Raw genomic sequence first — 24,416 nt, 5'->3', positions numbered from 1 at the left:
GGTTTGGTTTGTTTTCACACAGAGAAAAATCCAAGCGAACCAAAATGTGTTTCTACAAACTACATGAGAATGTTCAGTCCACTTATTGGCCAGATGTGTCTGGGGTGGGAGCATCAAAAGTAAATACAGCAAGAAGGTGCTGTGTTCTGGGCTACTGGAGAATTTACCTTTATTTTACTGCTAGCTGCTTGCCCGTACAGACCTTGCCACATTTATAGTACCTTGCCGCATCCTGGAATATAAAGCATAGTTGTCTACGGGAAGGTTATTCGGTCAAACTTGCAACCAATTGGTAGTTGATTTGGATAGAGGTCGGGTCCTGTTCACATCATAATCGAATCACTCCGGAGTTCATTTAGAACCACATCAAGACCACTTCCTCCAAAGTTGTTTCGGTGCAGTTGTTTTGGTCTGTACCAGAGTACAATTACTGCACTGTGTTCAATCTGCACAAACAAAGTGCATCAAGGGTATGATTTAAACTGACTGAACACCAGAGGTGTGAAAACACCCGAAGACTGGTGTAAGATCTGGACGTTCAGTTTTAAACATGCTACCCTCAGATCTTGCAGTGTCACATCCAACTACACCCCAAAGGGTCATAGTATCATTGCGCATGTCAGAGGTGAAGTTGCTCAGTAGGACAATGGAGTGACCGGAGATTGGGAAGGTATAGGTCTACAGAACGGGTGGCCCCTGTGACCCGACCACCAGACACTCTCGTGCACGCCTCTGTCCTGGGCCTGGCTCCTGGATTGGGCAAGGTACCACGATCCATTGTTTTATTTCTTTTAACTCCATAAAAATCACCTTGCCCGCCTATTAACTTAAAACAAATAGGCATTTGGAGATCCTACCAGGTTGACCCCAGCAACATACCTCATAGGATTACTAGGGCACATAAAATGCTTCGCTATAGTGGGGATTCATGTGGGAGTCTGTTCTATTTTATGCACTTTGTAACTTTGCTCTGTGACTTTCTGTGGTGTAACACTTTGTGGCTGACTTGCCTAAATGCTTCCACTTCAGAATTTGAAAAGGTGCAAATGGTTGCACTTTACAGTAATATCAGTTCTAGCTGAGGGTGGAGTATCTTGGAGGGAAGAAATATCACAAACAGACTTGCTGCAATGGCAGCATCCTATTGCAGAACTACACTCAAATTTAGAGAGCTCTTTAAAACTATCAATTTTTCTACAAATGTTTGTAAAGGCAGACTGCATGGCTACGAGCTGGATTTGATACACCGGTGGCAATAGGACTGAAAACAAGGTTCAGACGAGGTGTGGCTATATATTAAAAACCTCCAAAAGAACTGGTTAATCAAGTTATAGTGTTAGTAGGAGTCCATGCTTCCTCCAGCTGTAGTCAATATAGATATAGATATAAATGTGTTTTTAAACATTACTGTGTTTTGGAAGAATTTTAAAGTTTTGTCTTTGACTTGCTGGCTGTTCCTTTCTCTGATAAACATCATGTATAAAATGAGCAGGGGTTCATTTACTGTGCTATACAGGCTGAACTTCTGCACTCATGTTTACAGCTTTGTAAGCGGAAAAAAAACCCCAGAGAGGGCAGCATTTGTCTCGGTCTGGTGTGTCAAAAATAACTTGTTAATTTAACAAAGTGTTGTATATGTCTGATTTGGGATTTTAGATTAAGCAAACAACTGAAAATAATCTTGGTTAAATCTTTGGCTTATACCACCGAGAGTCATGTCTGGAATGATATTTAGATATCTATTTCCAGGTCCTTCAAAACAAATACAGACAGAACCCAAGTATAGCAACAGAAAACATTCGTAGGCCCAATCAGTTGGTTAAAAACAGTCTCAAAACTTTCCTCTGTCTGTTGTATGCACATGCATCCACATGCATTATGGACAGTCCTCCCTTTTCCCTTGTTTTTCTTCCTCCTCCTCCTCCTTCTCTTCTACTTCTCTGGCCGTTGCTTGTCTAACCAGGGGATATAAACTCTGCTGTTTACTCTCAGGGCTTGTACAGGGCTGTGTCTGGGCTTGACTGGGAGAGATAGTGGAGCCTGTAGCAGTTCAAGCTCTTCGCTCAATGGGAGCAGCAGAGTGCAGGCATACACAGCAGTTCACTGCCTCATAACTTTGTATGCCAAAGGTCTTCTGTGTCAGCGGCAACCTGTCAAACCAGCCACCAGCAAAAACAGTCATAAATCTCAGGACTAATCCTGAACTACATGGGTGTAAATAAAAATTTTATTTCATTTAAAGGGGAATAAGAAAATATGTTACACTAATATTTTCAACACAAACACTTGTGCTAAACCATTTATTTCGACATTATTTATTGATCAGTTAATTTGCATTTACAATCAACCCATGTAACAAGCCAGTAGTTGCTGCTGAGTTTGATTAAAGTAATCCTGTTGTTACAGAATAACAAACCCTGACAAGTATTTGGTGGAAAATGCTTGTAATTATCTGCTTCTTTTGAAAAATCCATCTATATAACGTGTAAACATACATTCAAAGGATATTGCGTGAAGTTTTGAGGTACAAAATAGCAACGCTGTTTAAGTGGGTTCTGGTTTTGTGTGTACTGTTCACCTTTTCAAAGACACATCTTAAATATATCTGGAGTTTGGAAGGTGGTGAATGGTGTCCCAAAAAAACACACCAACATGCTGTGGAAAGCAGTTTAAATAAACTGCTTCTAGCATATATATCATGGCCATATAGTCTGTCTATAAATATTTCGGTCTGTTCACGCTAAATGCAAATGAACTAAACTATGGTTACATTTAAAAGTCTGCAGAGACGCAAATTCATGCCAGTTATGTGTGATAAAATTTGTCAACTAGGCAGAAAAATTTGCTTCATGCTGGTCCCGAAGGCCTGTCAGTGATTCTCTTGATATCAACAACAATTAGAAATGGAGGACAAACCTAATGTAGGCATCTGTGGCCAGCTAGAGGTGAACGACTGAACCTTACGTTAATGCAGAGAGTCCTGAAAGAAAAGTGACTTCTTAGGAGGTCCTGAAAAAATACCGTCATTTGATTCAAGCTGTCAGGTGTACTTCACTTCATCCTCTCAGAGGGTGTTATGACAAATATTTATAGTTTTCTATAAATCTCTGACCACTGACAAGAGTCAAATGCACTTATCCTCCTTATACCACATTGTTTATGTATCTATTACAATACGTATCCAGTTTCAAATGAAAAAGTGAGGTCAACATTTAAGAAATAAGCCCTGTAAGCCCTAAAGCTTAGGCTCCAGACTGCTCTGTTTTTTCTCCTCTTGGCCAAGTCACCTAGATCAGACATCACCTAAATGTTCACCTCAGGGACACAACTCTGTTACCACTCCCCTACAGTTCAAACCTTCTGTCTGTGGTGGTCAACCAATCAGAAGAAAGCAGGCTTAAGGGGAGAGAAGCAAGAACGGCTTGTTTAAGATAGAAAATGAACCTTAGATTTCTTTTTACTCTATTCAGTCAAAGAAGGAGTCTGAAATAAGCATAGCACTTACGAGGAAGGAAATGCATTAGGCATGTCTATTAAATACGTATCTTCAAGGTTATAGAAGGAGATTCACAACTTAAAAAAAAAAAAAAGTGATTTACTTAATATGGTAATAGTTAATCACTTAACTTTTCCCAGGTTGTGTGTGCTCGTCCAGGACAGCTACGGGATGTTCAGTGTGATCCAGCTGCAACTCCTGCCTTGTGAGGATGACCTCAGCAGGTACTGCCAGATGTGGCAGGGGAAGACCTGCATGCTGAGAGGCATTAAAGTGGTACAGCGGGTCACACGAGAAAGGTGAGACCCATATCTTCCACTTCTCTTTGTAATATTGTAATATTATACAGTTCTAATCGCATAATCACCCTGCATTAAGAACTATGTAACCCATAGTCCCCCTTCCCCTTTCTTCGCCCTCACCACCTGTGCTGTCATTTGGTTTTAACAGGATACACAATAATAGCGCATTAAAAAAGAGCACAAACACACGCACACACAAAGTCCTCTTTGCCTTTTTATCTACATTTCAGTTCCCAGAAATTGGGGGAAGTTCGTGCTATGACTGATACCAATCTTGCTTCACAGGTTATCTTGTCAGTCTTTAGCCATCAGGGACAAACTGCCCTGGGTGGATGCTTGTCATAGACAAGTCCTTTTAAGAAGTGTTTGTAAAGTAGCCTAGGGACCATATGCGCTGTGCTCAGTGACTCTCCAGTATGCTTATCTTTGGATGTCCTGATTTTTTTTAAAGCATTAACAACCACATTTACAATACAGTGAGAACTGGCAGTGCTGTGGCTTTGAACAAGATTATTTTGTTCTGCCAGCAGTGTGACTGTGTTTACATGTAAAATGATACTGAGGTGCATACTCGCTTTTCCTCGTGAGTTTCCATAGTCAAGATCCCAGATTAGTAGCAGTTAGAAGAACTGACATGGGTACATTTAGACACCGACTGAAGGTATGTTTACATCCTTGGTATTTTCAGTGCCATCGCAGCCTATAATTTCCCCAGAGGGTGTCTGTGGTGAGACTCTGATGGATGGGCTATCTTCAGAGGTGCACATTGACCATCTTATTAGCTCAAGTGGCAAAACACGTGAGATTGAGTTAAATCAGGCATGTGTTTCTGAGAAATTGTGACTACTGGACTTCTAAGCATATCCTAGAAATCATACCGTAATGTGGACCTATTATGTGTTCCCTTATTATTTTTGTCATTTGTTGCAATGGTGGCTGCTCATATTAATCGTGGTCCGAGTATGTACGAGTAAATGAGGTGGATCAGACTCAGCTTCAGACAGTTTAACTCTTTGCTCTGTGTGATGTCAGTAAGGGTGGATATGCCTAATATGGTCTTCTCAGGAACACAGCTCTGCAGCCCCACCCACCTGCTGTTCAAACCTTCTGTTTGCGAGGAACAGGCTTAAGCAGGTAGCTTAAAAACGGAGGGAAGGGAACTAAAACAGCATGTTTGATACTGCATGGAGTGATACTCTTAGTCTTTATATTCCCTAAAAAGAAATTTACAGTCTCTCACAACAAGACGTGCTCTCCACCCATGTCTGTTCATAGTGTGTCTTAAAGATGTGAAACGTTGAAGTGGGATAGATTTGTACACCCAGAACCAAAAACCTAACATTCAGACAGACCATAAATCCACATTAAAGCAAACTAATTAACACCTCTGAGATAACAAGACTGCAAGAAGTCACTGCTGCTGATAAATAGAGAACAATTTTTTTGTATTTGTTTTTGAACCTCAACTCATGCTCACTTGGTTATAGTTACTTCATAGTGTCATACACCAGTTATATGGCAGATCTTGGTTTGATCTTTTTTTGGCCAAACCAGAAATATCTGAAATTGATGGAGATCAGTTAAATCTGCTGCACGCGTTTCAGCTAGCAAACATATTGCTGTCTTGCCAGTTGTTACATGAGAAGTTTAACACAACTCTCGTGTCTGTACATTAAATATCAGGCTACATGTAGCAGGGCTGTATGTCAACATAACGACACTTGTTTTAGGTATCTTTTAGTTGTTTTAGGCTATCAGATTTCCTCAGGTCTTTATCGTATCCCGAGCTAACTTGATGTTATTTTAGAGACAGATATGTGAGTGTCAATAAGCCCTTGTCACCGAACAATGGTTGAACTATTCTGTTACTGTATCAGCCTGGCATGTGAGCTGTATGGGTTGTCATTAAGGAAACGATTGATTGATTGATCGTGGGTTTTGTTTTTTGTTTTTTTTTTGGAGATTTGCCAACAAAATCAAATAGAAAATGTGTAATGATCAGTCATCACCCACTAACAAAAGAGATTTAAGTATCACTAACAACAGACTGTGGTGGCCATTACCACTTGTTGCATTCAGATGCGTGTGCTTAACTTTTGTTAAACTAAGTATTCAAAGGCAGCATTAAAATCACTGCGTCCTGAATGAGACCTGTTAGCTTGTCATTACTCATCCTTGAGCAGTCCTCACTGGACTCAACTGGCCTGCAGAACCAGTTCCACACAAAGAAACTCTGTGATTAGAGGCTGACTAACAGGTTGTTAACCACTGGGTGATATGACAGCTCACACATGCACAAGTTGGCAGCTCTCACCTAAGCAGAACTCAGAAGGGGCTTCTTAGAAAATAGACAAAAGAGCGGGAGACTGACGTGATATGCTGGAGTTGCGACTTGCTGTTATTCCCCCGTTTGTAATTATTGAGTCCTTACTTGGAGTTTGACGTCACTTAAACATCATAAAAGCACATCCAGTTTGATCCTGCTCCAGTCTGTCATTCCGGTGATTAAGACTGCGGTGAGAAATGGCAAATGTCAGTCATCAGGGCTTAAAGTCACGGACAATTCATGTCACTTGTAATTGGTTTTCCAAACCTTGTTATTTTTGTGCCACAATAATATCATAATTTGCACAGGGTGTGAATGTTTCCCAGCCTTTAACCTGCCGGTAAGAAGCAGTTTCAGCGTTGTTCTCCTCTCTGCCAGCCCGAGCATGCTCACTGTTAATTCTAGGTGCTGTTAGGACAAGCTCTGTTTTAGCAGAAAACTGTTTCAGTGGAAGTGAAACTGGCTGTGAAAGCTCCCCATCTCACTTATTCACTAGTTTCACCTCCCCATCCCCCCACCCCCGTGCCCCTCTTTTCACATTTTCTCTCTCCCAAAAAGTTGATTCAGTTCATCTGGTCTTAGTATTTTCAGCAACCTTATAAACCCTAAAGAAACCTGCATTCAGCTGAGACCAGAGAAGTCACTTGGATGGGTGATAAAACGTTTCTCCCACTGAAAACACAACATCCACATAACAGAAGCAACTTTTTGTTGATTACCTGAATGATTGAGCATACATCAAGGTATTTTCTCTCTCTCTCTCTCTCTCTTTTGTCTCACTCCCAGGAGCTCCAGGCTTTTCAGCTTGATAGACAGCCTGTGGCCCCCAGCGATGCCTCTCAAGGATCATGGAGACTCACTTAGTATGCCAAGTGTAAGTCCTCACTGTAGAGATAATTCAGCTGAGCCCTATAACAGGAGCTGAAACCAGATTTAACCTGCTGATAGTTTTGTATTCAGCTGATCAGTTGTTAAGCCTTTAAAATGGCCCAAGGTAGCATTTAAAACTTGTGATTGAAATGTCTATTTTTTTTTTTTAATTCAGATCCCAAACAAAATCATTAGCACTGTAGTAAAATAATTTCTAAACCAATTTTTGTTTATTTTGCAATGCTTTATTTCCAAGTACAATCCTTTTTTTTTTTTTAATTCGGTGATCAGAAATTAGATTAAATATTTCCCTCCAATAAAGCAGGAACAAGAGGACGTGGACTGACCATGCTTACGTTGCGAGTCAAGTAAAACCACAAACTAATAATGAATGAATTCAGCTACTGTTGCAGCCCTAATTAATTACACATATGTTCAGTTTGCATTGTTATACAACACAGAAAGAAATCCCCGAAAACTGTGACAACTGAAACGCAACAGGAATGAAACTGCTTTTATATAAACTGTGAATTTAGTTGACATCCTGATAACCAAATTGAACTTTGAACTTCTTTCCTCCTCATGCTCGCTCATTCAGAGATGCGATCTATAAGTTGGCAGCAACCAGCTGATGTTTTCTTCCAGCATACGTGAAACCTGCGGTAGAGATTTCGGTGAAAAGTCTGTCCCAACAAAACAAAAGAAAATAGGAGAAAGACATTTCAGAGTCACAGTTTTTGTTTAACTGCATTTGTTTCATCCTTGCTCACAGCACTTTTAGCACAGATAAAATCACCCTTCTTAACCCCACCCACTGACTAAACTCTGCTTGGTCATTATTGAACACACCACCCAACCTGCCTGAATCACATATCAAATTTGAGATGTGGGCGGTGGTTCACAGAGCTCTGGAACCACTTTGAGTTTGTAGTTGTCTCTTATTTCCAGCTTTTTCTTGCAATAAAACAGGAATGTAGCATTGCTGAAGAGTCAAACGGATCATTTTAACAAAGGGGAAGTCAGCATAGAGCAGCTTAATTAAATTAGATGAAACCATGAAAACGTCAAAAAGAGAAATCCACACTGCCAATTTCCAAAATGTGTTTTCATTCATCTCCTTTGGTCTCAGTGTGTAGAGCTCTCAGGGCCGTGTGAAGGCAGTAGACTGCTGAGAACGCTCTGTGACTTAGCCGTGTCCTGTGTCCACAGGAAAGCCGATCTTTGGCTCCATCTCCGAGTTTCTGCTACCTGCTGTCAGGCCAGGAGAGCTCAGTGGAGCCCACCGAGGATCAGACTGCTTCCCTGCTTTACCTTCACCCTGCACAACGTACCTTACGAGACATACTGCAGGTGAACAGTTTCTCAGAGCACGCACACAGAAATCTTCAGCAGATTGAGATAAGTTATCTTCAGCAGATTGATTCAAACCTTTTCTTTTTCAGAGCGAGACGAAAACCTGCCGCTGCACTTTTATTGCCACTGTTTTATACAAGAGAATGCAGGTATTGTATCTTTATTGTCACGCCACAAAAAGAGCAATTTAATTGAACCTCTGTTAAAGAACAGAGCAAACACTCTGCCCTCTGGAGCGCCGCAGTCTTCCTGTTGAGATCATTTGAACTAACGTGCTGATAAGCTCTGACGTAGACTGCAGAGTTCATATCGCCCGGTCTATGACAGCCTGTGCGAGGCCTCGCTGTTCTTCACCATTGATTGGTGAAACCTTTAAACTTTGACCAAGATGAGATAACAGCTCAGATCAAAGTGGTGGACTTTGCCATGCACTCACCGCACTGAAACACAGTTATTTAACTTTTTAGTGTTCTTGCACTCCTTCAGCAGCATTGTTTGTTGATTGATTCCTCTTTTCGTAGCTCTTTTCAAGCAATTCTTCTACAGAAGTGATAAATACCATCTGATTTCTGCTTTGTAAGCTATGTTGTGTCATGTTTCCTTTAATTGGCCTCTTTCTAGGTCATTTGGGTTTCCACGTAATTCCCTGCCTGTGTTCTTTATTGTCTTTGTCTCTGTTTCTTCTGCAGAACACTGATGTAGGCCAGGGTGAGGTTTGGTTGGTGCTCACCGACCCGAGTCTACAGGAGGAGCAGTCAGAGAGGCCGTGCAGGCGCACTGTGCCTCTGTGTGTGAACACTTCCTGTGTGCTCACTTCCTCCGTCCTCAAAACACTAAACTCTCCCGCTGTCTGTCGCCTGTCGTTCAGCGATGCCATCAAAGAACACGGTAGAGCTTTATGTAAACCATTCGAGCATTAACAGTGGCCTCATGTGTGCAAAAGTCACTCTCAGGGAGGGAAAGCAAAAGAGCTGCATTTAAAATTGTGTTCATGACGAAATCAAAACTGGGATCATCAGCTTCATAAACTTAGAGTGTTGTAGCACTGGTAGGTATAAAATAAAGCATCTATGGTTACAAATTTTATGATTTGTTACACTGTTAAACTGCTGTATGACTGTTTGAGGTGGTATTCAGTAGTTCCCAACCACATGGATGGACCCCAACAAAGGTCATACATCAAAGCAGCTGCTATACAAATACCTTTTTTAGGGCAGATGATGTTGATAACCTTTCATTTCAGACATAAAACAACAATTTATACATATACACATCTAGACAGATGCCTGTTTATACAAGTACGCATACGGATGTTTACACATATGTGCTCAAACAAAATCTAAATAACCAATCATCAAGTTTGAAATAGAAGAGGAAGAAGTATGTTCATAGTTATTAATCCCTGAGGTCTGAGAAAAATGGCAGGAGGCGGGGCTTAATATACTAAGATTTTGATTTGGAGTGACCAGGATGCATGGGAATAAAAATGACAACTCAGCTTGAGAAAAAAGTTTGTTGGAGAAGAGTTAGAGAAGCAGGGCTGAGATGGTTTGGACAGCTTTGTACAGATGGATATATTGGATAAAGGATGTTGAGGATGGAGGTGCCAGGAAGGCAGTAGGTGCCTACTGCAGGGCACAGCCATCAGGCCTAACGACTGCAAACATGAGTTTGGTCTGAGGACCTGAGCGCTGTGAATAAAGCAGTGGTAGAAAGGTTAAAGCAGGTGAGAAGTTTAGAGGTGAAATGTTTCTGGTGAAACTGATAACAGGACACAGACATTTGAAGCTTTAACTAGGAAAGTGTAAGTACCTCAAAATTGTAGTTTAAGGATTTTGTTTTAAATTTCAATCAGGCACAGTTCCCATCACTGTGGTTGTTGTAGCTCTGTACTTATTACTTAATCAGACATTAAAAAATACATTTTATTATTGTAAAAGTCACATTTGTTGGAAAGCTCCGGAGAGCTCAGTGCAGTTGCTCCCAGAAGGAGTCCTCGTTTCCAGAAATTTAGCCAAAGTCAGCATGATTCACAGCTGGTATGGGAAATGTGACGAGATGAGGCTGCCAGGGTTTGAGCTGCAAGAATTATACTAAAAAAAAGTGGGTTTTTTTTTTACAGAAGTTAGTCACTAGTTTTCAGTATTTATACAGTTATGTCCATAAGTTTCAGACTGTGACACATTTTTTTATTTTATTTTTTTTATTTCACCTAATCAAGATGTTATCAAAGTGCAAACATTCAGCTTTAATTTGAGGGGATTTCCATTACTGTTTCAAAATTGCAGTCATTTTTTTATTCATAGTAACCCATGTTCATAGCCTCAAAGTCAATTGTTACAAACTAGCATAATTTTAAATATCAGGGTTGTTTTAATACTTTGTTGAGAATCCTTTGTAGTGTCTTCCTGAAGTATAGAAACCATGGATCCATAGACCTTTGAGTTTTGTGTTTCCTCATTTGCTCTATTAGGGGTTTAATGCAGCCGCCTTCAGTTGCTGCTCGTTTGTGGGTCTCTCTGCGTTCAGTTTTATAACTGAACAGCATATTTCATTGGGTTGAGATCAGGTGATGGCTTGAGAAACGCTTAGGGTTGCTTTTACAGTTTGCTCTGGGTCATTATCTTTCTGTGAATCTGAGCAGAGAGTATAGATATGTAAACATCAGAGTTCATCCTGTTACTTCTATTATCAGTCACATCATCAAAACTTTTTTATCTGCTTGTATTTGTTGTGGAAAAATTAGAAAATGGGACTCGCCTAATGTCGAAAATGTCACAAAACTGCTTGTCAACCAAGAGTCGAATTAATTTTGAGCCTTTAAGGGGGACAAAGTATAAAATTGGCTGCAATTCCTGACCAGTTATTCCAATACATTTGGTTAACCGCTCATATTAAAACTGAAAAGCTACGCTTTATTTACATCACATTGCATTTTATTTAAAAGCCTTTGTGGTGGTGAACAGGGGAAAAGTTTAAAACGCGTCATTGCCCAGAAACTTATGAACCTAACCGTACTTGCACTACATTATATTTTGTTTTTTGTACTTCTGCATGGCCAGCTGAAGCCCACCTGTAAAATCAGCCATCAGAAGCATGCGGTGCTTCCTGTTTTCCCTTGGCAGTTTCTACTTGGTAGTTTCTACATCTTTACCACAGTAGCAGTTTTAAGACTAGAACTTGTTCTTTCAATGTGATATTTCATTTTTGGCATTTGCACCTCCAGGTGTCCTTCTCTGTGCAGAGCAGTCAGTTATTCAGGTATGCTCCGACGGTTGCCTCGAGTCCACAAACAGGCCAGAATTACTTTTGCAGTCGCTGCCTGAGCCCCAGGCGAAGACCCTGCCCCAGCCTGCGAGACTGGATCCACTGAGTCTGGAGACCACACCCAACTCCCTCTGCACTCTCACAGGTCTGCTTCTGCCTTTCACTCGATCCCGTGCTTTTCCATTTAGCTCAATTCCTGGAGAACATGGCAAGTGTGTGCTTACAGCGCAAGAAGAGGCTTTGGTGTGGATGCAGGAGTTTGCACTCTGTTTGTTAGTCACTGTCCTCAGGTTGAATTGTAAAGGATTTTTTTGCAAACAAAAACATGAAAAATGACTGGATTCTTGTCCATTCCTGTTACATTTTTTCACTAAACCGCCTGCCTCCCCCGAAGCTTTAAACTTCTGATGACAATGAGTTACAGTTTGAGGGAACGTTGGTATTTTCCCTCAATTGTTTTTTGTGCACACAAGCAGTCTTGCTGCTTTTAGGGATTTATAATGTTTGCTAACACCAGTTATGATCGCCACCAGCTGCCACATCTGAAACATAAATGATAAACTACTCGTATGAGTTCTAATTAAAGTATATATCAACTAATTAAATTTATTGCCACCAACCTCACTTACTTTGGTTAAACATCCTTGCTTTGAAGCTTTCTTGGTTTGTTTTTCTCCAATTATGTAAATGTGGTGTATTATAGAGCTGCTTCAAGCAGATAATAATCTACATCTGCTGATTTCATGTCAGCATGGAGGGCGAAAATCACACTGTGTTCTGGCCTCTGTTGCTCTACATGTTTGGTCAGATGGCTGAATGAAAATAAAACAAGCTTGTGTCTTGCACTCACACCTTCTGGAAATCACCAGTGGAAAAAAAAAGGCCCAAAATGGAAAGTACAAGAAGTTATTATCAGGTTTGAATTTAGTATCCTGTGTAAGGATACAAAGTCGTGGGGCTGCAACTGTGGTTGTCAAGTGTGATGATGTTTAGGCAGGGAGTGCGTCTTTGCTGCATTTATCATGACAATCTCAGATAAAAATTGAAAGGGATGTGTTTATCGCTTACACCCTGTCACCAGCATGCACACATTTTCAAACTTGTGCGTCGAACATTTATCACTGTTCCTTTGGCTAAAAATATCAAGAAATGAAAAAGAACCGGTTAAAAACAGAAACTAAAGTCTTGCAGAGCTGTGCAGCATGCATGAATGTCCCCCCCTGTCATTTCTAATGGTTTTGTTTCTGTCTGCAGGCGTGGTTGTCGGTGTGGATGAGAGCACGGCGTACTCGTGGCCTGCCTGTAATCTTTGTGGAAGTGACAACTTAGAGCTTTCAGCTGAAAGGCCGTAGGTCCTCACAATTAAGCAAACTAGCTTCATGTTTGTCATCCTGGCAGATGTATCACATCATATTTGTGTTCTTCTGCAGTCAGAAGTTCCACTGTGTTTCTTGTAAGTCTGCCGTGGATAAGCCGCACACAAAGACTCAGCTGGAAGTCTTCCTGACTTCTTCTTTATTAAGTAACTGCACCATGAAGGTGAAGGTGAGAACAGCATCGCAGGCTTTAAGAAATCCAAGTGTTTCAGGGCTGTACTTAAAAGAATAGTGTAATATTTAAAAAATATATTGTTTATTACTTCTTCACATTTTATGTTTCTGTGATGGTTAATCAACACACCCTGATGAATTTTTCGACTTCTCAGAGAAGTCCACTGTGCCGGCTCAGAGTTTCTGACAGATTTCTTGTTACGTTCCCCTGGGGGGGGTCTAGGCGGTGAGGGGGAAGTAACAAAAGTGACCGGGTCAGAAAAAGGAGTCAAGGAGGCGAAACAGTTTAAATAAAACAGTTTTATTGAAGTAAGTCAACTAAAAGAGACGGACAAGCCGTTATCACCATAAAACACCAACAAAACACAGGCGTTGGTCAAATAAAGCAAAAAGTCAAAAGGAAAGCGCAGCTCACCAGCTGGACAACACACTACACAGCTCACTAGCTGGAAACCACACTACACAGCTCACTAGCTGGACAACACACTACACAGCTCACTAGCTGGACAACACACTACACAGCTCACTAGCTGGACAACACACTACACAGCTCACTAGCTGGACAACACACTACACAGCTCACTAGCTGGAAACTACCGCAAACACTCAGCTCACTAGCTGTACCCACACAAACTGGCACTCTGGCCCAGAGCTCACCCTGCTCTGGGCTTAAATACCCTTAATTGCTGATGGGAGTCAGCTGTACAGGAGGGAAAGGTGGCACCTCAGGCAGGAGGTAGTGGGACACGCCCACACAGGCACCCTCAGGAGAGAGAGAGAGGCCCTGCTAGGGCCGTAACATTTCTAAAAACATTGGCGCTTTCTTGTTTTTGTGACAGGTGGTCTAATGAATTTGTTAAGCACTGTACTTCTTTGCCCCGTTCGATAAGAAGATCACTACCACTCGTGCATGACAGAACAACCTGAAGACAGTTAGCTTAGCATCAGCCTGGCTCTGAACTAATGCTACAGTCACACAAGGGAAAAGAGTGATAGGTGTGCAAGCACTCACAGTCAGTTGCCTTCTTCTTCAAAGCAGCTTTTGTTCTTCAAGATGGTGATAAAGCAACAATAAGACCAATTCAGTCTGATGTGAGTTTGCAACTGAATATGATCAAGTTGGCCACTGCATGCACTTTCTTTGTGGTAATATGGTGATTAACCTCAAATGCTTCGATTCAGATTTCAGCCAGAAGCTCATAACCAACTGCAAAATAATAAAGGTGCGTGGTAACCCTGCCATAAAAAGATATAACGAGAATACAACCAGTTAAGCTCACCAATGCATATTGCAATACCAGCAACCTTTCGACTGCAAGGCGATTGCACAGATCGCCTGGTGGGAGGCAACCTGTCTCAAAACAATCACAATTTTGACTCGCACTGACTGCAGTCACTCCTACACAGATTGGCGAAGGTTTGCTAATAATTGCTAATTTATAAACACTGACTGCCAGCATGTTGCAATAAATTTGAGTTGGTGCACATCAATGAACACAGTTTGTCTGCAACTCATCTTCTTTGCAGTTGGGGACTTGACTCAGCTGGCTGCCAACTGGTTGTACTCTGGTTGTCTTATTTTATAGCAGGTTAACAAGCACTCATGTCATTTTACAGTCAGTTATTTGTAAATATTTTGTATTAGTTTTAAGTAGTTATGTGAATTTCTGTGTACGTAGACATCAACGGATTTGCATCTTTCAGTTGTTTATCACAGTTAATGATCGTATTACCACAAATGAATTGCATGCAATGGCCAAGGAGTAGTTGGCTGCACCACTTGAAATCGGTCTCCAACAGGAAAAAAAATGTAATGCAGTCGCCAGGCAACTATGAGTTTTAACTAGTTGCAAGGAGGTTGAGTCGTAAGTGAATCCACCTACCAGGCCACTGATTTAGACAGATTATCTGGTCTGTTCAGTCCACACAAACCTGAGATTTGAAAAGACAGTTCAGTATTTTACAGGGAATGATGTGCTACGGTTCTTCTGGGTTGGGACAGTAACTTTCTGGTCAATATCTGTAATATGAGGTCTTTCAAAAAGGAGAAATTCAGTCCCCCAACAGAAAAGTCCCTCTGTAGCAGTCAGCAGTTGTTGTTGCCCACCATAAGACGGCCACTTCCTCAACTTTTTGTCTGTTATGTTCTTTAATGCTATGAAAGCAACAGAGCTACAACAGCAGTCATATTAAATCTGATACTGAAAGCACTTCCTCATCCGATTGCCAGATTAGAAATTAGAAACATTTATGACCACTTATCGCAGAAACACTTTTTTTAATGTGAAAATTGGTGTCACTTTTTGTCCAAGTCTGCGTAATGACACACGTAGTGACTTCTCTTATTCTCTGAACAGCAGATCATCAGATATAAAGTCTTAATTAGTCTCCTGAACCATGCCACAAACCGCAGCATTTGTAGCCCAAGCTACTTTGCAATGCCCAACTTTAGCTGGACCTTCAAAGTACAGAAAAACTGAGCTACACGTGCACAAAATATAATCAGAAAGGTCCTTTGGACAGAGACAGGTAGCTATTTGCACTGCACAAACAAGTGAAAAGTTAATCTAGCCTAGCCTCATATTGACTACACAGGTGTGACAGCGATAAGAAGATAAATGAATGGATGTTTTAGGTGCTGAGCTGTTGATTTAAGCAACACTTTAAAAAAAAAAATTAAATAACAGAATTTAAAATAGATCAGGTGTCCATCCTTGAGGACAGTGGATCATCCCGCACTGCCTTGGTCTTCTTTTACAGCAAGACTCATAAAGATAAAAACCACATTCTGCACAGTTAAAGGCTGAGCACATCTGCATAAAGATATTTTATTGTGGAAAGGCTGGTGTGTGACTTTGCAATCAGAAAGCTAAGCAAGCCAAACTGATAAAGTTATCAGAGTTGTTCTTATCGAACGGCTGATACATTAACCCTTGAGAGCTGTCACTAAGCGGAGGGCACAGTTCCCTGGTGCAGCATTGGTTTTGGATTTACTGCACTGAGGTGATGATTAAAAAGTCATTACTGTGTCCACGTCTTCTTTTTTTTTTTTAAAAATCAGCTGCAGCAGAGGACGATCATGACCATCCTGAATGCCGCAGAGGTGGAAGGGGGTGAGGTAGGTGTGCTTATCAAGCTGTTACATAACTCTGAGCTCATCTGAAGAGCGCATTGATCTTTTGTCAATATGTCATGAGTCGGCATTAAGTTTTCTCTGCTGAGGTGAAAAAAACAAAACAAAAAACGTGCTGTTCATTAATATGTTTGAAGGAATTGGTTTCCAAAATATTGACACACTCTTTTTCACGGCCTGATTATCATTTTTTGGCTTTTACTAACCTCAAGAACCCACTGGTGCTGTTGGAGCTATTTTTAACATACAAATGCAATGTGCGCTTTCAGACTTAGATCACTAGAATTACTGCTGAGCCAGAGTGCAGAGGTCAGGGGGCTTAAGGATGCTTGCATATTACTGTCAAACTTTTTTTTTTTTTATGTATGGGAGATATAGGAGGGAGCTATTTTAAGTGTTGATTGCTTTCTGAACGCTCTAACACTGCCAAGTGATTTAACCTCGCTGTTTCAGTTCCCAGGATACGATGTGGAGGCCGTGTTGGGAAAAGAGGTGGGCCCCATCCCCGTTTATGTCCGAGTCATCACTAGGAAGCCTGCCCTGTGGATGGGCCTGGAAGAAATCTGCCTCTGAGGCTGTCAGGGCAAGGAACTAATGAGATCAATCCTCAGGCTTCAGCTGGCTCCAAGGATCTGCACGCTGGGCCTCGGTCCGAGCCAGTTTATCCTCCTCCCTCCCTCTGAAGGCCTCCCCCTGACAGCTTGAGGCTCTGCTGAAGGGAACAGGCTGTGAAGAGACAAGGTCCTGTTTGTGTTAATGATATGTGATCTAACCAGCCAGGGGTTGACAGCCCAAGGGTAGAGCAGTGGCATGCAGGCTGTCAAAAGGAGCCCACGTGGGTTCATTAACTTCAGATTTCTGGGTTTAAATGTTGTCTTTTTTAAAACTTTTTCATCCTTTCTGTGTTTAAGATTAACTCGCTTTGTGTCAATAAAAGGCTCATTTTTGCTGACCTTACTTTCTGTTTCCTGTTGCACTTCTTGTGTCAGTTTCCTCAAGCATAAATCATGACACACAAAGATTACCCACAGACCAGGCAGTTCTGCAATTTTTCCAGCAATGTTTTTATTACAGATAACAAAAACAAACTTTTCAAGGTTTCATACAAACTATATAAAAGATCATGCTCTGGCTCTTATAGAAAGTTTGGAATTATAAAAAAAAAAAGGTACCATATCAGGTATAACAACACATAAATGCAGTGGTAAAATAATTTAATACAGGGGAAAAATCCCACAAAAATATGGCAGCATCATATTTTCCAGTGCCATTATGGTAAGCTTAATACATCTGGTACAGATGGTAAGAAAAACAAAAAACAAGTGTCTGTTGAGGTATGTCTCTTGAAAGTTCAGTTCAAAGCAGTTCGAGAATTTGTCACCGGCTCTCTGCACTCGTGGAGCCCGCAAAGCTGGAGCTGGGCATCTGCTTGAAGAACTCTCTGAGGCCGGTGAGTTCTCTAGTTAGCTGCTCGATGGTTTTGTGAAGCCTGTCGTTCTCGGCGCTCAGTTCAATCAGCTTCTGCTGCATCTCCATGTTGCGCCTTTTGGCTTTGTCCCTGCTTTTCCTCACTGCAATGTTATTCCTCTCTCGCCTCTGTCGGTACTCCAAGCTGAACCTGTCCACCGCCTTCTTCCCCCTTTCCCTGCCCAGCTTACGCGGCGAGGATTTGGCCGAGCTGACGGCGGAGACTGGCTCCGGGGTGGTCGGCGGGGTCGGTTGCCCCGTGGGGAGGCTGACGGAGGTCTGCGCGCAGGTCTCGATCTGGGAAGGCAGGGATGAAGACATGTCGCTGTCACTCCAATCGGACTCTTGCTTGATGGGTGCGCTGAAGGCGCTCTTCCCCAGCGCGCCGTCCGTCTTCCTCTCTGCTGTGTAGGCGTTTGACAGCTGCTGCATGCCACCGGGCAGACCGGAGCTTTGCATGTTGTGGAAATCCGCCTTCTCCTGCTTGACGGTGTTGAACAGGTCGAGGAAGAGCTCATCGTTGCACAGCTCCAAGTTTGGCACGGTTGTCATGGACTCGATGTACTGGCTGAAGTCGATGGCGCTTTCGTCGTCGTACATGGCGGGGGTGGTGCTCAGCTCCACCATGGTGCCGTCCTCCGCCGGGCCGTCACTCCTGTTGCCCGGCTTGCAGACCCCCTGCTGCGGACCCCCCAGCTTGGTGCTGTCGTAGAAGTTAGCAGGCTCCATGGACCAGCTCATGTTGCATTGTGGAGACACGCAGTGCGAGTCCAGGCTGTATATGTCACACATGAACCCTGCTGACTTGTCCCACGTGGGTTTTAGAGAGAAAATAAACTTTTTTCTTATAGAGATACCCCTCAGGTGTGACAGCTCTGCAGCGCGATAATCCTGCTGCGGCTTCTCTTTCTGCGCAGGCGCTTTTCTCCCTTTTTGCGATATTAAAAAACTTTTTGGCTTTTTATCCCTGGGTGCTGACTGTCAGGCTCCCGTCCCTTTCAACCCTAACGCACCTCTTGTCACTTCTCTGAAGCGGCTCTACTTTCGCGCAGTGTTTTGTATCGTCTGCACCAGTTGACGTCACACACGCCGCCCTTTCACGAGCCAGTCAAGTCCAGAAGGCTGTCACGTGGTGCACCGTAACTTCCCATTTGAGGAGCGAGGGGCGTGCTGCTCGTGCCACCCACTTCTTACTATGATGTATGAATGGTGCAGAGTTGTTTACATAGTGAAGGCTCGGCTCTGGCTGTTTGGGACCAGCACTCATTTCACAGCAGAGATAAAAAGTGGCGCAGGAAGTGCTCAGAATATTACTGAAGTATAAGAAGCAAGAAAAATACTCCATAGCATGTTAAAACATACTGCAAGTACCCGGACACTGTAATTAAAGTATTTAATGAAAGTAACAATACATAATATCAATATTAATATCATGTATGATTGGATTCTTAATCGATGCTTTATTTTTATAGTAAAGCTCAGTTTAGCTACTATTTATAATGTTGGGTAGTTTAATAATAGGTAATAACAGTGTAAAAGTGGGAGAAATTTCACTGAAACAAACAATCTTACAGTCCTATTTTTCTCTAGTTAGCTTTAAATAGACTTTCATAATAGTTCAGATTCATAGTTCAGTTTTTATATCACGTCATTTCTAATTTGCGATTAAGTTTCGATTCTGGGATCAAGTTAACAAAAGGTGTTATAGAGGAGGGGAAACCAGCAGAAACCGAAGGCCACGGGCTGCCTTCCTTACACCCATTTATCCTACAGACATTCATTCACAATCTGCAGTGGCAGTAGTTATATGCTGTTACATCATAAAGATGTGTGGCAACTCATGTAACAATTATTTGAAACTACAAGGGGGAGCACACGTCTCTAATCACTTTTCAAAAGTTGAGTCAACTTTCTGACACAAACCAGTTCCCAGCAGCTCTCAGAGTCAGCGCTGGTTTGGAGCTAAACATGCTTCAAATAGTTTTACATTGTAAAGCACTCATTCAGCTCTTATAGTGAACGAGAAAGCCTCGAATTAGATGTGCCGAAACTTTTAAAGCTTTTTTTTTTCAACTGTCTCTACATATATAGATATATTTTGAATATTATCCATAAATCAAATATCTACTGCGATACTTCTGGGAATTGTTCCAATGTTTTTCGCTTCGGAAGTTTGCAGTATTTGTCCTCTTTCATTGGCCTTTCTGAAATGGAAACAGTGCCACACGCTGGTCACCGTTTGCACCTGCAGATATTTTAAGTAACACTTATTGTCACCCTCACACACTCTTATTAGTCCCAGAAACAGTGCTTTCATGGTGCTTTATATTGTAAGATAAAGAACCCATAATAATACACAAGTAATCTGATGAGCAAGCACTTGGCAACAGTGGGAAGGAAAAACTCCCTTTTAACGGCAGGGAGACAGGATAAAAGATATGCTGTAGAAGAGTGACAGAGATTGATAATAACTAATGAGTAAATGCAGAGTAGTGTGTAAACACATAGTGAGTGAAAAAGGTGAGTGACGAAGGAATATTCAGTGCATTATGGGAAGCTCCCAGTGGTCTAAACCCATTACAACATAACTAAGGGAGGATTCAGGATCACTTGATCCAGCCCTAACTATATGCTTTATCAAAGAAAATTTGTAAGCCTAATCTTAAAAGCAGAGAGGCCAAATCCAAACTGGGATTTTGGCCCCTCTTCCATAGAAGAGGGGCCTGAAACCGGAAGGCTCTGCCTCCCATTCTACTTTTGAATATCCTAGAAACAAGTGAGCCAGCAGCGTGAGAACAAAGAGCTCTATTGGTGATTCAGTACCATGAGATCTCTAAGATAAGATGGGCTCTGATTCTTAAAGAGGATGTATGTGAGGAGAGGGATTTTAAATTAGATTCTGGATTTAACAGGAATTGTGAAAAAGTATTGAGTCTCTCCTCACTTCTTCATAGTTTGCTAGGAAAATGGGAAATCACACTTGTGGTACTTTACAGAAACGTGCAAGCATAAATGGAATACAGCATATAAGAAAAAACAAAGTTTGTACAATTCTAACAGGCTTGAAAGTCGACATTTAGTATCACCACCTTTATTCCTCAACACAGCTGAACTCTCTTGGTTGGCTTTCGGGTATAGTTCTCCAGGCTTCCTGGAGGACATTCAAAGCTCTTCTTTGGATGTTGGCTGACTTCTGTTCTGTCCTCTGTTGAGATGATCCCACACTGCTTCAATGATGTTGAGGTCCAGGTTCTGGGAAGGCCAGTCCATGACTGATAGTGTTTCCTTGTGTGTTTGTCTGTGAGCTATGTTTTTACTGCATTGGGAGTGTGTTTGGGATCATTAGGGTAATGATGAAAATCAAGCCGTTGCTAATCAGGTGCTTGCCAGATGTTGTTGTATGGTGGATCAAAATCTGACAGAAATTTTCTACGTTGATAATTCTGTCACTTTTCACAAGATTTCCAACACCACTGACTGAAAGAGCCTCCACTGTGTTTTACAGATAACTGCAGAGACTCAGTCTTGTAGCTCTCTGCTGACCTCTACTGATGATTTGAAACAAATCTTTAATATTTGCTAATATTTGCTGCATCTACTTGAACAACCCGTCGCCTCTGATTTTCAGTCCAGTTCTTGTGTATTTTGGCATACCTCAGCCTTTTCTCCCCGTTTCCCTTCCTCAAGAATGGCTTCTGAGAAAGCTTCTGACGAGCCATCAGTGAACAGTAGATGGATCAACTGAAGAGCTGGATCTCTCAGGTCCTGTGTTAGGTCTTTTTCTCTATTTCAGGACTTAACTTTGAGAAACTCTTCACCTGATATAGATATTCCTTAGGCCTTCCATTTCTTCTTTTGTCCTCCACTCATCCAGTTTCCTCAGATTTTTTGAAGGACGCATTGCACACCGCAGGGCTTTCAGCTTATAGTTCTTTATGAATCACATTGTCAAGCTATGTTATTTTTCATAGATTAATTCAAACAAATGGGAAGAAATTAGACAAGCTACTTTTAACAAAGTGCTTAAAGATACAAATGAAAATTTAATCTTTACTAAGTTGTCTGTTATATGTAGGCACGACACTCATTCATCTCTTGAATTAGGGTTTTTTTTCCACGCATGAATGATTCATAGATCAGTGTGAAGACGCTTAACAGACAAACAAACAAAAAGCATTCCTCTGAAAATGTTCAGGTACAAAGACTGGACTTAAATGATAAATGGGGTGGTAGTTTTATAGCACCTTCCTACTCAGTTGAGCGATCAAAACATTTTCAATTGCAACTCGCATTCACCCAACCACACCCACATTCATACAGCCCTTTTATCTATACATGAGCACTTTCCAACATTCACAAACACACCCAGTGTGAGTGTGTTTGTGAATGTTGGAAAATGTGAATGTTGTTGGGGGCAGCTTGAGGTTCAGTATCTGCAGGATGGAGAAGGCAGGGATTGATTTACCAGCCTTCCGAGAGGTAAATGACCCATTCTACCACCTGAGCCAGAGCCACCTGTGTTGTTTTAGAAAACGAATACCACAGAAGGCAAGGAGATGTGTTGGTCTGTCCTATTCTGCTCTGTCTTACTTTTGGGCTTGTTAATGGGTTTCCCACCCAGGAGGAAGGCACCGCAAAGCAGTGGCCAACTCAAACAGCTGGTACAACTACAGGCGCCGACCAGTGCTTACCATCCCTACCAGACTGTCCACAGGAATGGCATCTCCAATGAGCAAACTGTGGTCATGATGTACGATAACTTGACTCAAAATGAGGTGAACCTCAAACCCGGGATTACTGAGAATAAGTGAAAAAGTAGCCCAAATACAAAGAAAAACCTTCGCTGACTTCCAGAAAGCCTGGAGAAATGCTGCTCCAGACCACATGTTTGGATCCTTGGAGGGGAAAAAAAGAGATGACTTGAGAGGTTTACATAGTATTGTAGGTGGCAAAGTCATTCTTGAAGTTGGACAAACATTTGGTCCTCTTACTTTTCAAATATCTCTGTTCAGGATTCTTTTGAAAGGGGGAAGAGTGGGGTTCAAAGCTCTGAAATTGTGAGTGAAACTTTGTTTTGTTCAGGTGATTGTGGAGCAAAATCCTCAACTTTACACTTTAGTGTGCAAGTACTTCTCGTAGAGTTTGAGGTGTTTCTGGGGTCGTTATTTTGCTGCATGTTGTGCAAACCAGAGGGTGGGGCATGTCTCTGAAGAATGGAGTTCTGCCTCTCCTTGGTCAGGGTGGAGCTGATTCAGTGCAGAGTACACCACCTGTTTCACTGTGGGTGAAGCAGATCAAAGCTACGTGAATGCATCTGAATCTGTGCTTCATGGAGAGGATACAGGTGAGAGTGCTAATATGATCAAAGCCATAAACTTGCTTAACCAGCTCAAAAAGTGCAGATGCTTTGTAGTCGTTGGTTTTATATGACATGACTTAATGTATTAAACTCATGTAAAATTATTCAAATTATTTTTAGGCTTCTCTTTTTTTTGCTGCTCCCTTTAGGGGTCACCACGGTGAATCATCAGCCTCCATCTCCCCCTGTCCCTAGCATCTTCCTCTGTCACGCCGAACCTCTGCATTTCCTCCTTCTCTACATCCACGAGTCTCAACTGTGGTCAGAAGTTTGCACATGCTCATCATGGGCATTGATGTCATGGTGAATTTGAGTTTTTTAATGATTTCTGAGTTGTTCATTTTCCAGGGTCCAATGTATATATACAGACTCAGATATACTATACAGCCCTACTAATATTTGGTCAAATGTCAAGTTGCATCTCACCCAGATGCTTTTGGTAGCCATCAATGATTCTCTGTTGGTCAGCATTGTCTCTGATGCTGATGTAAAAATCTCTTCACTGTGGGCAGTAATGCTGGCAGGCTTGACGTTTAGTGGTTTCTGGGTTGTTCCTGAAAATCTTAACCAATTTCCTGTAATCTGGGGGTGACAATTAAGGGTTTTCTTCTAGACCTTGGTGAACTGACACATCTGAATAACACATACTTATTTACAATAGTTTGAACTGATGACCCTGGAATCTGCAGTTGTTTGGAAATGGCTCCAATAAGCCTTCACAACTTGTGGAAATCTTCAAATCTCATTCTTGGATTTTCACTGAGTTCCTTGGACTTTCCTATTGTTCTGAGTATTGGTCAATCCAATGAGTGCTGTTAAATAAATCAATTTAATGCTGGGAGAGATGAACTACTTATAGTCGATCATAATCGACAATGGGAAATTAATACGCCCTTTCCTTGTTGAGTCAAAAGACACTGCAGAACCTTCAGCACCAGTTATAAAAAGATTTAAGTGACTGCATGTGGAGCCATTAAAGAGTTGTGCTGTACAATCATTCAACACACGGGGAAAAAAATCAGTTAAAGAAATCAATAAAACCCCCAAATCATCATGACAGTCATGGCCACAATGAGTGTACACAAACTTCTGTGCATTACTGTGAACACAGAAATATGGGATGCGCTGGACCTCATCATACTGAGAGCTGTTTCTTCTCACCCACTGGCATACATGAGTACCTCTACCTGTAGTGAAACCACTACAACCACCGCTGTAACATAACCGGGTGAACATACATCCTACATGTAGAGTAGGAAAAGAGGGTGAACAGTACTTCCCGGTTAGCTTCTG

The 24,416-nt window shown here is 41.7% G+C and overlaps 2 protein-coding genes across 3 annotated transcripts in view; one reads left to right on the top strand and one right to left on the bottom strand.

Moving 5' to 3' along the window:
- The window catches only part of spidr (scaffold protein involved in DNA repair), a 42,956-nt gene extending 25,702 nt beyond the window's left edge, over window positions 1–17,254 (top strand). Inside the window, exons 11-20 of one of the 2 annotated variants that reach the window (XM_082514353.1) lie at window positions 3,637–3,795; window positions 6,911–6,998; window positions 8,204–8,344; window positions 8,437–8,496; window positions 9,037–9,235; window positions 11,574–11,759; window positions 12,869–12,962; window positions 13,045–13,159; window positions 16,226–16,282; window positions 16,751–17,254. In XM_082514353.1, coding sequence (XP_082370479.1) covers window positions 3,637–3,795; window positions 6,911–6,998; window positions 8,204–8,344; window positions 8,437–8,496; window positions 9,037–9,235; window positions 11,574–11,759; window positions 12,869–12,962; window positions 13,045–13,159; window positions 16,226–16,282; window positions 16,751–16,870 — 1,219 coding nt within the window. In that variant the 3' untranslated portion in view covers window positions 16,871–17,254. The remainder of the gene's footprint in view (window positions 1–3,636; window positions 3,796–6,910; window positions 6,999–8,203; window positions 8,345–8,436; window positions 8,497–9,036; window positions 9,236–11,573; window positions 11,760–12,868; window positions 12,963–13,044; window positions 13,160–16,225; window positions 16,283–16,750) is intronic. The other variant, XM_082514354.1, reaches the window with a different exon arrangement.
- An 83-nt stretch (window positions 17,255–17,337) lies between these two features.
- On the bottom strand, window positions 17,338–18,813 carry cebpd (CCAAT enhancer binding protein delta). The gene has a single exon (XM_082512968.1). The coding sequence runs from the start codon at window positions 18,554–18,556 to the stop codon at window positions 17,675–17,677; it is 882 nt and encodes a 293-aa protein (XP_082369094.1). The 5' UTR covers window positions 18,557–18,813; the 3' UTR covers window positions 17,338–17,674.
- Between the last annotated feature and the right edge of the window lie 5,603 nt (window positions 18,814–24,416).

Source organism: Aulonocara stuartgranti, assembly GCF_965226115.1.
Source record: "Aulonocara stuartgranti genome assembly, chromosome: 18".
NCBI classification, from domain to species: Eukaryota; Metazoa; Chordata; class Actinopteri; order Cichliformes; family Cichlidae; genus Aulonocara; species Aulonocara stuartgranti.
This window is presented reverse-complemented; position numbering and strand designations above follow the sequence as displayed.

Excerpts from the sequence above, each read along its gene's own strand:
- cebpd (XM_082512968.1), bottom strand. The coding sequence starts at position 18,556 with ATGTGTGACATATACAGCCTGGACTCGCACTGCGTGTCTCCACAATGC.